This window comes from Bombina bombina, chromosome 3, assembly GCF_027579735.1.
Source record: "Bombina bombina isolate aBomBom1 chromosome 3, aBomBom1.pri, whole genome shotgun sequence".
NCBI lineage: Eukaryota > Metazoa > Chordata > Amphibia > Anura > Bombinatoridae > Bombina > Bombina bombina.
Window position 1 is genome coordinate 1,286,469,957 of NC_069501.1, and position 18,262 is coordinate 1,286,488,218.

The 18,262-nt window shown below is 37.0% G+C and overlaps 1 protein-coding gene across 1 annotated transcript in view; it reads right to left on the minus strand.

The window, feature by feature from the left end:
* The window catches only part of HPX (hemopexin), a gene marked incomplete in the record, with an annotated part of 182,505 nt that extends 165,858 nt beyond the window's left edge, over positions 1 to 16,647 (minus strand). The window contains 1 exon segment of the mRNA XM_053708845.1: positions 16,540 to 16,647. Within this exon segment, the coding sequence (XP_053564820.1) occupies positions 16,540 to 16,613 (74 nt within the window).
* Positions 16,648 to 18,262: the final 1,615 nt, after the last annotated feature.

Genomic DNA, 18,262 nt, shown 5'->3' on the forward strand with positions numbered 1-18,262 from the left:
TACACACATATAAACATACACACACATATAAATACACACACATATAAACATACACATACATATAAACATACACATACATATAAACATACACACATATAAACATACACATACATATAAACATACACACATATAAACATACACACATATAAACATACACACATATAAACATACACATACATATAAACATACACACATATAAACATACACATACATATAAATACACACACATATAAACACACATGCATATAAATACACACACATATAAACATACACATACATATAAATACACACACATATAAACATACTCACATATAAACATACACACATATAAACATACACATACATATAAATACACACACATATAAACACACACATACATATAAACATACACACATATAAACACACACATACATATAAATACACACACATATAAACATACACACATATAAACATACACACATATAAACATACACACATACATATAAATACACACACATATAAACATACACACATATAAACATACACACATATAAACATACACATACATATAAATACACATACACATATAAACATACACATACATATAAACATACACACATATAAACATACACACATATAAACACAAACATACATATAAATACACACACATATAAACATACACATACATATAAACATACACACATATAAACACACACATATAAACATACACACATATAAACATACACACACATATAAACATACACACATATAAAACACACACACACATATAAACATACACACATATAAACACACACACATATAAACACACACACACATATAAACATACACACATATAAACACACACACATAAATGCACATATAGGGGCATATTTAGCAAGCTCTGCACGTAGCTTGATGTCCCGTCTAAAGACCTCTGCTCTATAACCTGTCCGTCTGCTCTGAGGCCACAGACAGAAATCACCAGAAATCAACCCGATCGGGTTGATTAACAACCCCTGCTAGCGGCCAATCTGCCGGGGGCGGCATTGCACCAACAGTTCACAAGATATATATATACATATCTTTGCATACATACATACTTATACACAGACATACACATATAAACATGTATACATACATACTTGTATACACACACATACATATATTTATACATACAAATGTATTCACATACACATATAAACATGTATACATACATACTGATACATAGACATATATAAACACGTATACATACATACTTATACACACACATATACACATGTATACATTCATGCTTATGTAAACACACATAAACAAGTTTACATATATACTTATGCACACACACATATATGTATACATACACATTTATTTACATACAAATATAAACATGTATACATACTTATACACACAGACACATATAAGCATGTATACATACATGCTTATACACACAGACACATATAAATATGTATACATATTTATACACACACAAATATATAAACATGTAAAAAATACATACTTATGAACACACACAAATATATAAACATGTATATATACATACTTATACACACAGACAGATATAAACATGTATACATACATACTTATACACACAAATATATAAACATGTGTATATATACATACTTATACACACAGACCCATATAAACATGTATACATACTTATACACACAAATATATAAACATGTATACATACATACTTATACACACAGACACATATAAACATGTATACATACGTATACAGACAATTATATAAACATGTGTATATATACATACTTATACACACAGACACATATAAACATGTATACATACATACTTATACACACAAATATATAAACATGTATACATACATACTTATACACACAAAAATATATAAACATGTATACATAAATACTTATACACACAGACACATATAAACATGTATACATACTTATACACACAGACACATATAAACATTTATACATACTTATACAAACACAAATATATAAACATGTATACATACATACTTATACACACACAAATATATAAACATGTATACATACATACTTATACACACACAAATATATAAACATGTATACATACATACTTATACATACAGACAGATATAAACATGTATACATACTTATACAGACAAATATATAAACATGTGTATATATACATACTTATACACACAGACACATATAAACATGTATACATACATACTTATACACACATAAATATATAAACATGTATACATACATACTTATACACACATAAATATATAAACATGTATACATACATACTTATACAACACAAATATATAAACATGTATATATACATACTTATACACACAGACACATATAAACATGTATACATACATACTTATACACACACAAATATATAAACATGTATACATACATACTTATACATAGTGATGTCGCGAACTGTTCGCCGGCAAATAGTTCCCAGCAAACATAGCTTGTTCGCGTTCACAACGGAGGGCGAACATATGCGATGTTCAATCCGTCCCCTATTCGTCATCATTGAGTAGACTTTGACACTGTATCTCACAGTCTGCAGACACATTCCAGCCAATCAGCAGCAGATCCTCCCTCCCTCCCAGACCCTCCCAGCTCCTGGACAGCAGCCATTTTAGATTCATTCGGAAGCTGCATTCTTAGTGAGAGGAGGGACAGTGTAGCTGCTGCTGATTTAATAGGGAAATTGATAGCTAGGCTAGTGTATTCAGTGTCCACTACAGTCCTGAAGGACTCATCTGATCTCTGCTGTAAGTACAGCACCCCAAAAAGCCCTTTTTAGGGCTAGAACATCAGTCTATTGTTTTGTTGTTTTTTTTCCTGTGTAATCTAACTGCAGTTGCCTGCCTGCCAAGCCACTTGCCCAGTGCCACCACTCATATCTGGTGTAACAGTAGTGTAAATTAAAAAAACAAAAACTTTTTTGACTGTGAAACATCAGTCTGCTTGTGTAATCTAATTGCAGTTGCCTGCCTGCCAGCGTGTGTGCCAGGCCCACTTGCCCAGTGCCACCACTCATATCTGGTGTAACAGTAGTGTAAATTTAAAAAAAAAAACTTTTTTGACTGTGAAACATCAGTCTGCTTGTGTAATCTAATTGCAGTTGCCTGCCTGCCAGCGTGTGTGCCAGGCCCACTTGCCCAGTGCCACCACTCATATCTGGTGTAACAGTAGTGTAATTTAAAAAAAACAAAAACGTTTTTGACTGTGAAACGTCAGTCTGCTAGTGTAATCTAATTGCAGTTGCCTGCCTGCCAGCGTGTGTGCCAGGCTCACAGTGTATACTGTGCCCACTTGCCCAGTGCCCCCACTCATATCTGGTGTAACAGTAGTGTAAATTTAAAAAAAAAAAATTTTGACTGTGAAACATCAGTCTGCTTGTGTAATCTAATTGCAGTTGCCTGCCTGCCAGCGTGTGTGCCAGGCTCACAGCGTATACTGTGCCCACTTGCCCAGTGCCACCACTCATATCTGGTGTAACATTAGTGTAAATTTAAAAAAAAAACTTTTTGGACTGTGAAACATCAGTCTGCTTTTTTGTGTCAGGCTCACACCGTATACTGTGCCCACTTGCCCAGTGGCACCACTCATATCTTGTTTAATAGTAGTGTAAGTGTACATTTAAAAAAAAAAAAACTTTTTGGACTGTGAAACATCAGTCTGCTTTTTTGTGTCAGGCTCACAGCGTATACTGTGCCCACTTGCCCAGTGGCACCACTCATATCTTGTTTAATAGTAGTGTAAGTGTACATTTAAAAAAACAAAAAACTTTTTGGACTGTGAAACATCAGTCTGCTTTTTTTGTGTCAGACTCACAGCGTATACTGTGCCCACTTGCCCAGTGCCACCACTCATATCTTGTTTAATAGTAGTGTAAGTGTACATTTAAAAAAACAAAAAACTTTTTGGACTGTGAAACATCAGTCTGCTTTTTTGTGTCAGGCTCACACCGTATACTGTGCCCACTTGCCCAGTGGCACCACTCATATCTTGTTTAATAGTAGTGTAAGTGTACATTTAAAAAAAAAAAAAAATTTTTGACTGTGAAACATCAGTCTGCTTTTTTGTGTCAGGCTCACAGCGTATACTGTGCCCACTTGCCCAGTGGCACCACTCATATCTTGTTTAATAGTAGTGTAAGTGTACATTTAAAAAAACAAAAAACTTTTTGGACTGTGAAACATCAGTCTGCTTTTTTTGTGTCAGACTCACAGCGTATACTGTGCCCACTTGCCCAGTGCCACCACTCATATCTTGTTTAATAGTAGTGTAAGTGTACATTTAAAAAAACAAAAAAATTTTTGACTGTGAAACATCAGTCTGCTAGTGTAATCTAATTGCAGTTGCCTGCCTGCCAGCGTGAGTGCCAGGCTCACAGCGTATACTGTGCCCACTTGCCCAGTGCCACCACTCATATCTGGTGTAACAGTAGTGTAAATTAAAAAAAAACAAAACTTTTTTGACTGTGAAACATCAGTCTGCTAGTGTAATCTAATTGCAGTTGCCTGCCTGCCAGCGTGTGTGCCAGGCCCACTTGCCCAGTGCCACCACTCATATCTGGTGTAACAGTAGTGTAAATTAAAAAAAAAAAAACTTTTTTGACTGTGAAACATCAGTCTGCTTGTGTAATCTAATTGCAGTTGCCTGCCTGCCAGCGTGTGTGCCAGGCCCACTTGCCCAGTGCCACCACTCATATCTGGTGTAACAGTAGTGTAAATTTAAAAAAAAAAAACTTTTTTGACTGTGAAACATCAGTCTGCTTGTGTAATCTAATTGCAGTTGCCTGCCTGCCAGCGTGTGTGCCAGGCCCACTTGCCCAGTGCCACCACTCATATCTGGTGTAACAGTAGTGTAATTTAAAAAAAACAAAAACGTTTTTGACTGTGAAACGTCAGTCTGCTAGTGTAATCTAATTGCAGTTGCCTGCCTGCCAGCGTGTGTGCCAGGCTCACAGTGTATACTGTGCCCACTTGCCCAGTGCCCCCACTCATATCTGGTGTAACAGTAGTGTAAATTTAAAAAAAAAAAATTTTTGACTGTGAAACATCAGTCTGCTTGTGTAATCTAATTGCAGTTGTCTGCCTGCCAGCGTGTGTGCCAGGCTCACAGCGTATACTGTGCCCACTTGCCCAGTGCCACCACTCATATCTGGTGTAACAGTAGTGTAAATTTAAAAAAAAAAACTTTTTGGACTGTGAAACATCAGTCTGCTTTTTTGTGTCAGGCTCACACCGTATACTGTGCCCACTTGCCCAGTGGCACCACTCATATCTTGTTTAATAGTAGTGTAAGTGTACATTTAAAAAAAAAAAAACTTTTTGGACTGTGAAACATCAGTCTGCTTTTTTGTGTCAGGCTCACAGCGTATACTGTGCCCACTTGCCCAGTGGCACCACTCATATCTTGTTTAATAGTAGTGTAAGTGTACATTTAAAAAAACAAAAAACTTTTTGGACTGTGAAACATCAGTCTGCTTTTTTGTGTCAGACTCACAGCGTATACTGTGCCCACTTGCCCAGTGCCACCACTCATATCTTGTTTAATAGTAGTGTAAGTGTACATTTAAAAAAACAAAAAACTTTTTGGACTGTGAAACATCAGTCTGCTTTTTTGTGTCAGGCTCACAGCGTATACTGTGCCCACTTGCCCAGTGCCACCACTCATATCTTTGTTGCAGTGCATTAAACGGGGAGTTTGGTCTGTCACTGTGAAGCGGGCGTAACCCTTACACTACCTGATCGATACAACATCATACCTGATGTTTTAAAGCACGTTATTCCAAATAATTTAGGAATGTTAGGTTATTTATGCCCTTTATGGATTAAAACCAGACTCTGCATCAACTATGTAATTTTACGTGGGAGTTTTGCCATGGATCCCCCTCCGGCATGCCACAGTCCAGGTGTTAGTACCCTTGAAACAACTTTTCCATCACTATTGTGGCCAGAAAGAGTCCCTGTGGGTTTTAAAATTCGCCTGCCTATTGAAGTCAATGGCGGTTCGCCGTTCGCGAACGGAAAATTTTAAGTTCGCGACATCACTATTTATACACACACAAATATATAAATATATATAAATAAATGTATATAGATACTTATACACACAGACACATATAAACATGTAAACATACATACTTATACACACAAATATATAAACGTGTGTGTGTGTATATATATATATATATATATATATATATACTTATACACACAGACACATATAAACATGTATACATAGTTATACACACACAGATATATAAACATGTATACATACATACTTATACACACAGACAGTAATAAACATGTATATATACATACTTATACACACAGACACATATAAACATGTATACATACATATTTATACACACAAAAATATATAAACGTGTGTGTGTGTATGTGACAGACCCTTCTGTCAGTACTGAAAGAGTTAACTTTGTTCAGCTTTAAGAAGCTATTTTCTAAAGACAAGGTTGCTAGCCTCAGCTATTGTGTACTGTAATTAAGTTTAGTGATAAACATTCACATTGTTTAATCACATACAGAGAGCAGACGCCCAAGTGATAAGAAAGACTAAATTGTTTATCTGCTTAAGTAATGTAATTCTATTGTATCATGTCAAAGGGCGTTTTCCCTCTATCTAATGTACAATATTCTTTCAACCCCCCATCTGGGGTCAGACCTGCATAAATACTGGGCATATAGCCCTCAATAAAGTGCATTCTGTTTTAACCTTCAATGTGGAGCTTGGTCTCATGTTTGAGGGGGGGGGAATTAGCTGGGTTGTGAGTTGCTGATCCACATTCAGGGCATCTTTCATCTGGTATTAACCCTTGGTATCCGGGATATACCATAACAATTGGTGGCAAGCGACGGGATGATCCTCATCGCCCAGAAGAGCAACTACACAAGCCAGTAACCTCAGGAAGAGGGGGATTATTACAATACTGACAAAGATGGAAAGAGTACCAGGGACCGTAGGAACCAATGGGCTCAGCATATCAGACAGAACCCCCGAAGAAGCAAGCTTTGACCGGGCTGTCAAAATAAGACTGGCACATTATGGCCCCAACCCATCTGCGGAAATTATCGACCGGGTCATAGCAGCTGTGGAGGCCAACCTACTTCACCAAAGCGGCGCTGCAGCAGCCCAAGTCACAGCAACCCCAGTGGAAAAGAGAAAAGTAAATTTTGCAGCTTTTAAAAACTTCCTGGAAACAGAAGGAGAGATTGATGGGTACCTTGCGGATTTTGAGAGGCAATGTGCACTACACAAGGTACCCACAGAGGACTGGGTAATGATATTATCCGGAAAATTATCCGGCCGGGCCAACGAGGCTTTTTGGGCCATTCCAGATGAGGAAGTTGGGGATTATAATGCTGTAAAAGAGGCTCTGCTCTCCAGGTATGCGGTTACACCGGAGGCATACAGGAGGCGGTTCAGAGACACTGTTAAGCTAGCTGGTGATTCCTACGTTGAGTGGGCATGTAAGGTGCACCGCACAGCAGCTCACTGGATAGCGGGGTGCCAAGCCGTATCTGGGGAAGAGGTGCTGCAGCTATTCCTGTTGGAACATTGCTTCGACAAGTTACCCGCAGGAGTTCGAGAGTGGGTTCGGGACCGTAAACCCTCCACCCTGCATGAAGCGGCTTGCTTGGCAGATGAGTATACAGATGCCCGCAAACTGGACACTGCTACCACTAAGCCCCCTGCCAGAGTGGAGTACAGACCCCCCAGTCACCCCAGCAGCTGTTACCAACCCCCGGCGCACCACTATACCACATGGCCTCCGGCCACGAACTACCCTCAGAGAGCCCGGTTCAATTCGCGGGGCTACTCACAAACTATTCGGTGCTTTGGATATAAGCAACTAGGGCACAAAAGACCAGAGTGTCCCCTAAACGCAGCGAACCAAGCACAGTCCTGGAGAAGACCCGCCGGCGGAATCCCACGTAACCCTCAGCCTGCGGCCCACTACGTAGAAGAGCAAGAATTCTGGGGCATCCTACATGAAGAAGACCCCGTGCAAGCTGCCCACCGGAATAACCGACAACTGGTTAAAGTGAATGGGAAGGAGGTCAGTGGTCTACGGGATACTGGTGCTACCATGACCTTGCTTCAAAAGAACTTGGTGTCTGAGAAACAGCACACTGGAGACACTGTGGATGTGAGGGTAGCAGGGGGCGCTGTGTTCCGCCTACCTGTTGCCCAGGTACATTTGGATTGAGGAGGGGGCGTTAGACCTGTGAATGTGGAGGTCAAGAAGGACTTACCTGCTGATGTTCTCCTTGGAAATATCTTGGCCCCCCTTGTTTCTGCCTATGCTCCCATGGGTCCCACCGATGTTAACCCTGTGCCTACCCGTGCCCAAATCCGTGCCGCAGAGACAGACTCACCTGCTGCTAAGCCCCAGGACGCTGAGCTCAGTAAATCTCTATCCGCTATTGATACGTGGAAGTCCCGTTACAATGCGCTGATGAAGGAGAAGAGTCAAGTAGAGGATGAAATGGTCATGATAAACAATCACGTAACAGTGCTAGCGGGAGAGAAGAGGAGCGCAGAGGAAAAAGCGCGTTTAGAACATTAATCTCTGCTAGACAAGCTGCACCGACAGACTGCAGAAAACACCAGCTAGAGAGTGGAACATGAAACATTAAAGACAAACTTAGCGACACTGGAGGAGAAGCTGACGCTGGCTCATAGTGAGGTGCAGAAACTCAAGGGCACCCTATGTCAGTATGAAGGGATTGTGGATACCTATAAAGAGCAGGTACAAAAACCACGTAAAGAAGCCGATGAGATTTTGAAGGACTGTTTAGCCCTAGTCTGGGCACTGAGGAAGTTGAACCCTTTATTTATACGGGCAGGAATTCTCTCTCATAAAGGGAATACAGATGGATTGTCCCGGCAAACTGACATTCCTACCACCTCCTAGTCCGGTCATCCCCAGGTTGACCCACCAAAGGGTCAAGCCGGGTCTGCCGGAGTGTTCCACTAGGAGGGAGCTATGTGACAGACCCTTCTGTCAGTACTGAAAGAGTTAACTTTGTTCAGCTTTAAGAAGCTATTTTCTAAAGACAAGGTTGCTAGCCTCAGCTATTGTGTACTGTAATTAAGTTTAGTGATAAACATTCACATTGTTTAATCACATCCAGAGAGCAGACGCCCAAGTGATAAGAAAGACTAAATTGTTTATCTGCTTAAGTAATGTAATTCTATTGTATCATGTCAAAGGGTGTTTTCCCTCTATCTAATGTACAATATTCTTTCAACCCCCCATCTGGGGTCAGACCTGCATAAATACTGGGCATATAGCCCTCAATAAAGTGCATTCTGTTTTAACCTTCAATGTGGAGCTTGGTCTCATGTTTGAGGGGGGGGGGGGAATTAGCTGGGTTGTGAGTTGCTGATCCCACATTCAGAGCATCTTTCATCTGGTATTAGCCCTTGGTATCCGGGATATACCATAACAGTATATATATATATATATATATATACACACACACACATATATATATATATATATACACACATATATATATATATATATATAATATATACACAGACACATATAAACATGTATACATACATACTTATACACACAGACACATATAAACATGTATACATACCTATACACACAGACACATATAAACATGTATACTTACTTATACACACAGACACATATAAACATGTATACATAATTATACACACACAAATATATAAACATGTATACATACATACTTATACACAAAGACACATATAAACATGTATACATTCATACTTATACACACAGACACATATAAACATGTATACATACATTTTTATACACACAGCCACATATAAACATGTATACATACATACTTATACACACAGACACATATAAACATGTATACATACCTATACACACAGACACATATAAACATGTATACTTACTTATACACACAGACACATATAAACATGTATACATAATTATACACACACAAATATATAAACATGTATACATACATACTTATACACAAAGACACATATAAACATGTATACATTCATACTTATACACACAGACACATATAAACATGTATACATACATTTTTATACACACAGCCACATATAAACATGTATACATACATACTTATACACACAGACACATATACACATGTATACATACCTATACACACAGACACATATAAACATGTATACATAATTATACACACACAAATATATAAACATGTATACATACATACTTATACACACAGACACATATAAACATGTATACATACATTTTTATACACACAGACACATATAAACATGTATACATACATACTTATACATACATACTTATACAACCAAATATAAATACACATATGCAAATACACACACATATATATATATATATATATATATATATATATATATATATATATTATACACATTTTCATACAAGCATACACACACATATAAACATACACATACATGTAAACATACTCAAACATATAAACATACACACACATATAAACATACACATACATGTAAACATACTCAAACATATAAACATACACACACATATAAACATACACATACATGTAAACATACTCAAACATATAAAACACATATAAACATACACACACATATAAACATACACACACACATATAAACATACACACACATATAAACATACACATACATGTAAACATACTCAAACATATAAAACACATATAAACATACACACACATATAAACATACACACACACATATAAACATACACACACATATAAACTTACACACATATAAACATACACACACACATATAAACATACACAAACACATATAAACATACACAAACACATATAAACATACACACATATAAACATACACACATATAAACATACACACATATAAACATACACACACATATAAATACACACATAAACATACACATACATATAAACATACACACATATAAACACACACACATATAAACATACACACATATAAACATACACACACATATAAATACACACACATATAAACATACACATACATATAAACATACACATACATATAAACATACACACATATAAACATACACACATATAAACATACACACATATAAACATACACACATATAAACATACACATACATATAAACATACACACATATAAACATACACATACATATAAATACACACACATATAAACACACATGCATATAAATACACACACATATAAACATACACATACATATAAATACACACACATATAAACATACACACATATAAACATACACACATATAAACATACACATACATATAAATACACACACATATAAACACACATATACATATAAACATAAACACATATAAACACACACATACATATAAATACACACACATATAAACATACACACATATAAACATACACACATATAAACATACACACATACATATAAATACACACACATATAAACATACACACATATAAACATACACACATATAAACATACACATACATATAAATACACATACACATATAAACATACACATACATATAAACATACACACATATAAACATACACACATATAAACACAAACATACATATAAATACACACACATATAAACATACACATACATATAAACATACACACATATAAACACACACATATAAACATACACACATATAAACATACACACACATATAAACATACACACATATAAAACACACACACACACATATAAACATACACACATATAAACACACACACATATAAACACACACACACATATAAACATACACACATATAAACACACACATACATATAAATAAACACACATATAAACATACACACATTTAAACACACACACATATAAACACACACACACATATAAACATACACACATATAAACATACACACACATAAATGCACATATAGGGGCATATTTAGCAAGCTCTGCACGTAGCTTGATGTCCCGTCTAAAGACCTCTGCTCTATAACCTGTCCGTCTGCTCTGAGGCCACGGACAGAAATCACCAGAAATCAACCCGATCGGGTTGATTAACAACCCCTGCTAGCGGCCAATCTGCCGGGGGCGGCATTGCACCAACAGTTCACAAGAACTGCTGGTGCAATTATAAATGTCGAGAGCGTATGCTGTCGGCATTTATCGATGTGCAGCGGACATGATCCGCTATATCGGATCATGTCCGCTTGCACCATCATAAATAGGCCCCATATACACACACAATTATACATATACACTTATAAATACACACATTCAAATACATACACATTCATACATAGACACACACACACATACATGCACATATATGCACATATGTGCTACAAACATACACATTCATACAAATGCACACGTGCACATACAAACATACATATACATTCATACAAATGCACACATGCATATACAAGCATACATACACATATAAACACATGTGCACATACAAGCATTCATACACATATATGCACATACAAGCATACATACACATATAAGCACAAGTGCACATACAAGCATACATACACAATACAAGCACACGTACACATACAAGCATACATACACATATAAGCACACGTGCACATACAAGCATACATACATATATATAAACACACATGCACATACAAGCACACGTACACATACAAGCATACATACACATATAAGCACACGTGAACATACAAGCATACATACATATATAAGCACACATATACATACACATATATAAACATACATACACATATAAGCACACATGTACATACAAGCATGCATACATATATATAACACACATGCACATACAAGCATACACACACATATATAAACATACATACACATATAAGCACACATGCATATGCACAAACAAGCATATAAACACACATGCACATACAAGCATACATACACATATAAGCACACATATACATACACATATATAAACACACATGCACATACAAGCATACATACACATATAAGCACACATATACATACACATATATATAACATACATGCACATACAAGCATACATACACATATATAAACACACGTGCACATACAAGCATACATACACATATATAAACACACATGCACATACAAGCATACATACACATATATAAACACACATGCACATACAAGCATACATACACATATATAAACACACATGCACATACAAGCATACATACACATATATAAACACACATGCACATACAAGCATACATACACATATACAGGGAGTGCAGAATTATTAGGCAAATGAGTATTTTGACCACATCATCCTCTTTATGCATGTTGTCTTACTCCAAGCTGTATAGGCTCGAAAGCCTACTACCAATTAAGCATATTAGGTGATGTGCATCTCTGTAATGAGAAGGGGTGTGGTCTAATGACATCAACACCCTATATCAGGTGTGCATAATTATTAGGCAACTTCCTTTCCTTTGGCAAAATGGGTCAAAAGAAGGACTTGACAGGCTCAGAAAAGTAAAAAATAGTGAGATATCTTGCAGAGGGATGCAGCACTCTTAAAATTGCAAAGCTTCTGAAGCATGATCATCGAACAATCAAGCGTTTCATTCAAAATAGTCAACAGGGTCGCAAGAAGAGTGTGGAAAAACCAAGGCACAAAATAACTGCCCATGAACTGAGAAAAGTCAAGCGTGCAGCTGCCAAGATGCCACTTGCCACCAGTTTGGCCATATTTCAGAGCTGCAACATCACTGGAGTGCCCAAAAGCACAAGGTGTGCAATACTCAGAGACATGGCCAAGGTAAGAAAGGCTGAAAGACGACCACCACTGAACAAGACATACAAGCTGAAACGTCAAGACTGGGCCAAGAAATATCTCAAGACTGATTTTTCTAAGGTTTTATGGACTGATGAAATGAGAGTGAGTCTTGATGGGCCAGATGGATGGGCCCGTGGCCAGATTGGTAAAGGGCAGAGAGCTCCAGTCCGACTCAGACGCCAGCAAGGTGGAGGTGGAGTACTGGTTTGGGCTGGTATCATCAAAGATGAGCTTGTGGGGCCTTTTCGGGTTGAGGATGGAGTCAAGCTCAACTCCCAGTCCTACTTCCAGTTTCTGGAAGACACCTTCTTCAAGCAGTGGTACAGGAAGAAGTCTGCATCCTTCAAGAAAAACATGATTTTCATGCAGGACAATGCTCCATCACACGCGTCCAAGTACTCCACAGCGTGGCTGGCAAGAAAGGGTATAAAAGAAGAAAATCTAATGACATGGCCTCCTTGTTCACCTGATCTGAACCCCATTGAGAACCTGTGGTCCATCATCAAATGTGAGATTTACAAGGAGGGAAAACAGTACACCTCTCTGAACAGTGTCTGGGAGGCTGTGGTTGCTGCTGCACGCAATGTTGATGGTGAACAGATCAAAACACTGACAGAATCCATGGATGGCAGGCTTTTGAGTGTCCTTGCAAAGAAAGGTGGCTATATTGGTCACTGATTTGTTTTTGTTTTGTTTTTGAATGTCAGAAATGTATATTTGTGAATGTTGAGATGTTATATTGGTTTCACTGGTAAAAATAAATAATTGAAATGGGTATATATTTGTTTTTTGTTAAGTTGCACAGTAATAGTCACCTGCACACACAGATATCCCCCTAAAATAGCTATAACTAAAAACAAACTAAAAACTACTTCCAAAACTATTCAGCTTTGATATTAATGAGTTTTTTGGCTTCATTGAGAACATGGTTGTTGTTCAATAATAAAATTAATCCTCAAAAATACAACTTTCCTAATAATTCTGCACTCCCTGTAGTATAGGTGGGTAATATTGCAGAGTCAGATATAGTATATGTGTGTAATATTGTAGAGTCAGGTATAGTATAGGTGGGTAATATCGCATAGTCAGGTATAGCAGTGTTTTTCAACCAGTGTGCCGTGAGAGATCCTCAGGTGTGCCACGGCAGACTGACAACAGTGTGACATATTTTTTAAACTTTGCTTGTTTTTTACTCCCAGTGCAGGGGTAGTTTGTAGGAGGCATGACATAACAGCACAATACATACAGAATGTGTGTGTTTGTGTGTATGTGTATATATATATGCTGTATTAGGCTACAATGTGGGATTTTTTTTAAATTTTGGGATGGTGGTGTGCCACAGGATTTTTTTAATGTAAAAAAGTGTGCCACGGCAAAAAAAGGTTAAAAATCACTGAGGTATAGTATAGGTGGGTAATATCGCAAACTAAATACACAGATATCCCCCTAAAATAGCTATAACTAAAAACAAACTAAAAACTACTTCCAAAACTATTCAGCTTTGATATTAATTAGTTTTTTGGGTTCATTGAGAACATGGTTGTTGTTCAATAATAAAATTAATCCTCAAAAATACAACTTGCCTAATAATTCTGCACTCCCTGTATAAACACACATGCACATACAAGCATACATACACATATATAAACACACAAGCACATACAAGCATACATACACATATATAAACACACATGCACATACAAGCATACATACACATATATAAACACACGTGCACATACAAGCATACATACACATATATAAACACACAAGCACATACAAGCATACATACACATATATAAACACACATGCACATACAAGCATACATACACATATATAAACACACATGCACATACAAGCATACATACACATATATAAACACACATGCACATACAAGCATACATACACATACATAAACACACATGCACATACAAGCATACATACACATATATAAACACACAAGCACATACAAGCATACATACACATATATAAACACACGTGCACATACAAGCATACATATACATATAAACACACGTGCACATACAAGCATACATACACATATAAACACACGTGCACATACAAGCATACATACACATATATAAACACACATACACATACAAGCATACATACACATATATAAACACACGTGCACATACAAGCATACATATACATATATAAACACACATGCACATACAAGCATACATACACATATATAAACACACGTGCACATACAAGCATACATATACATATATAAACACACATGCACATACAAGCATACATACACATATATAAACACACATGCACATACAAGCATACATACACATATATAAACACACATGCACATACAAGCATACATACACATATATAAACACACGTGCACATACAAGCATATATACACATATATAAACACACATGCACATACAAGCATACATACACATATATAAACACACATGCACATACAAGCATACATACACATATAAACACACATGCACATACAAGCATACATACATATATAAACACACGTGAACATACAAGCATACATACACATATATAAACACACATGCACATACAAGCATACATACACATATATAAACACACAAGCACATACAAGCATACATACACATATATAAACACACATGCACATACAAGCATACATACATATATAAACACACGTGAACATACAAGCATACATACACATATATAAGAACATACAAACCTATAATATCCAGCAGAAGCTGTTCATGATAGATACAAAGCACTTACCATGGGAATGAGACTACAAGAGATGAGATACAGAGCAGAATGACGGCTGTGAAAGGGCCCCTCATGCTGACCATTGTGTCACAGGGTATGTGACAGTCAGTGTGCTCAGCTAAATTTATACCCAGCAAAATTCTACAATTTCTCAATCTGCTCTTACATAATAACCAGTTCCCAGAATCACCTGGCTCCTGACGTACTTCCCAGAACATACACAAATACAGAATCACCTAGCTCCTGACATACTTCCCAGAACATACACGAATACAGAATCACCTAGCTCCTGACATACTTCCCAGAACATACACAAATACAGAATCACCTAGCTCCTGACATACTTCCCAGAACATACACGAATACAGAATCACCTAGCTCCTGACATACTTCCCAGAACATACACAAATACAGAATCACCTAGCTCCTGACATACTTCCCAGAACATACACGAATACAGAATCACCTAGCTCCTGACATACTTCCCAGAACATACACAAATACAGAATCACCTAGCTCCTGACATACTTCCCAGAACATACACAAATACAGAATCATTATAAACCCTTCCTTAACATTAAAATTGAATAAATGCAGTCCAACCTCATTTAGATGAACCCCATCCCGCAAAAAAAAACGTTTCACTGACTCCCCTTCAAATTCAACATGCCGAATCGACGTCCCCCCAACCCATTAAAAAACTGCTCACTATTCTAGTCGCCTTCCTAAGGGAAGCAGCCAGCTTTTTCACGTCCCACACCACCCTCCAAGTAATCCTTGACTTAATCTCAGACCAAATTATCAACAGATTTGGGATTAAAGACAATAAACTCTTGATATCCCACTTGATCCAATCTACTAAATCTTTTTGGGACATGTAACCCAAGTCATTACCCCCAACATAAATTAACAAAATATCAGCAGGGTTAAACAACCTAGCATACAACTTTAATAAGTAACTGATCCCACCTCATGCCTCTGAATCCAAACCAGCGTAAGCTGACCGCCTTAGGAGAAAACCCCGTTGAATCCTGTTCTCTTTTACTGCTACCACTCTCCTAGCTTAGTGACCCATTAGCAAACACTGTACAACTAGCATTGCTCAGATCATAAACCTACCCTTTACAACAGATAGACTAGAATAAATAATAATGCCCACATACCAAGCTAACACTGCTCAGATCATAAACCTACCCTTTACAACAGATAGACTAGAATAAATAATAATGCCCACATACCAAGCTAACACTGCTCAGATCATAAGACTACCCTTCACAACAGATAGACTAGAATAAATAATAATGCCCACATACCAAGCTAACATTGCTCAGATCATAAGACTACCCTCCACAACATATAGACTAGAATAAAAAATAATGCCCACATACCAAGCTAACACTGTTCAGATCATAAACCTACCCTTCACAACAGATAGACTAGAATAATTAATAATGCCCACATACCAAGCTAACACTGCTCAGATCATAAGACTACCCTCCACAACAGATACAGACTAGAATAAATAATAATGCTCACATACCAAGCTAACACTGCTCAGATCATAAGACTACCCTCCACAACAGATACAGACTAGAATAAATAATAATGCCCACATACCAAGCTAGCATTGCTCAGATCATAAGACTACCCTCCACAACAGATACAGACTAGAATAAATAATAATGCTCACATACCAAGCTAACATTGCTCAGATCGTAAGACTACCCTCCAC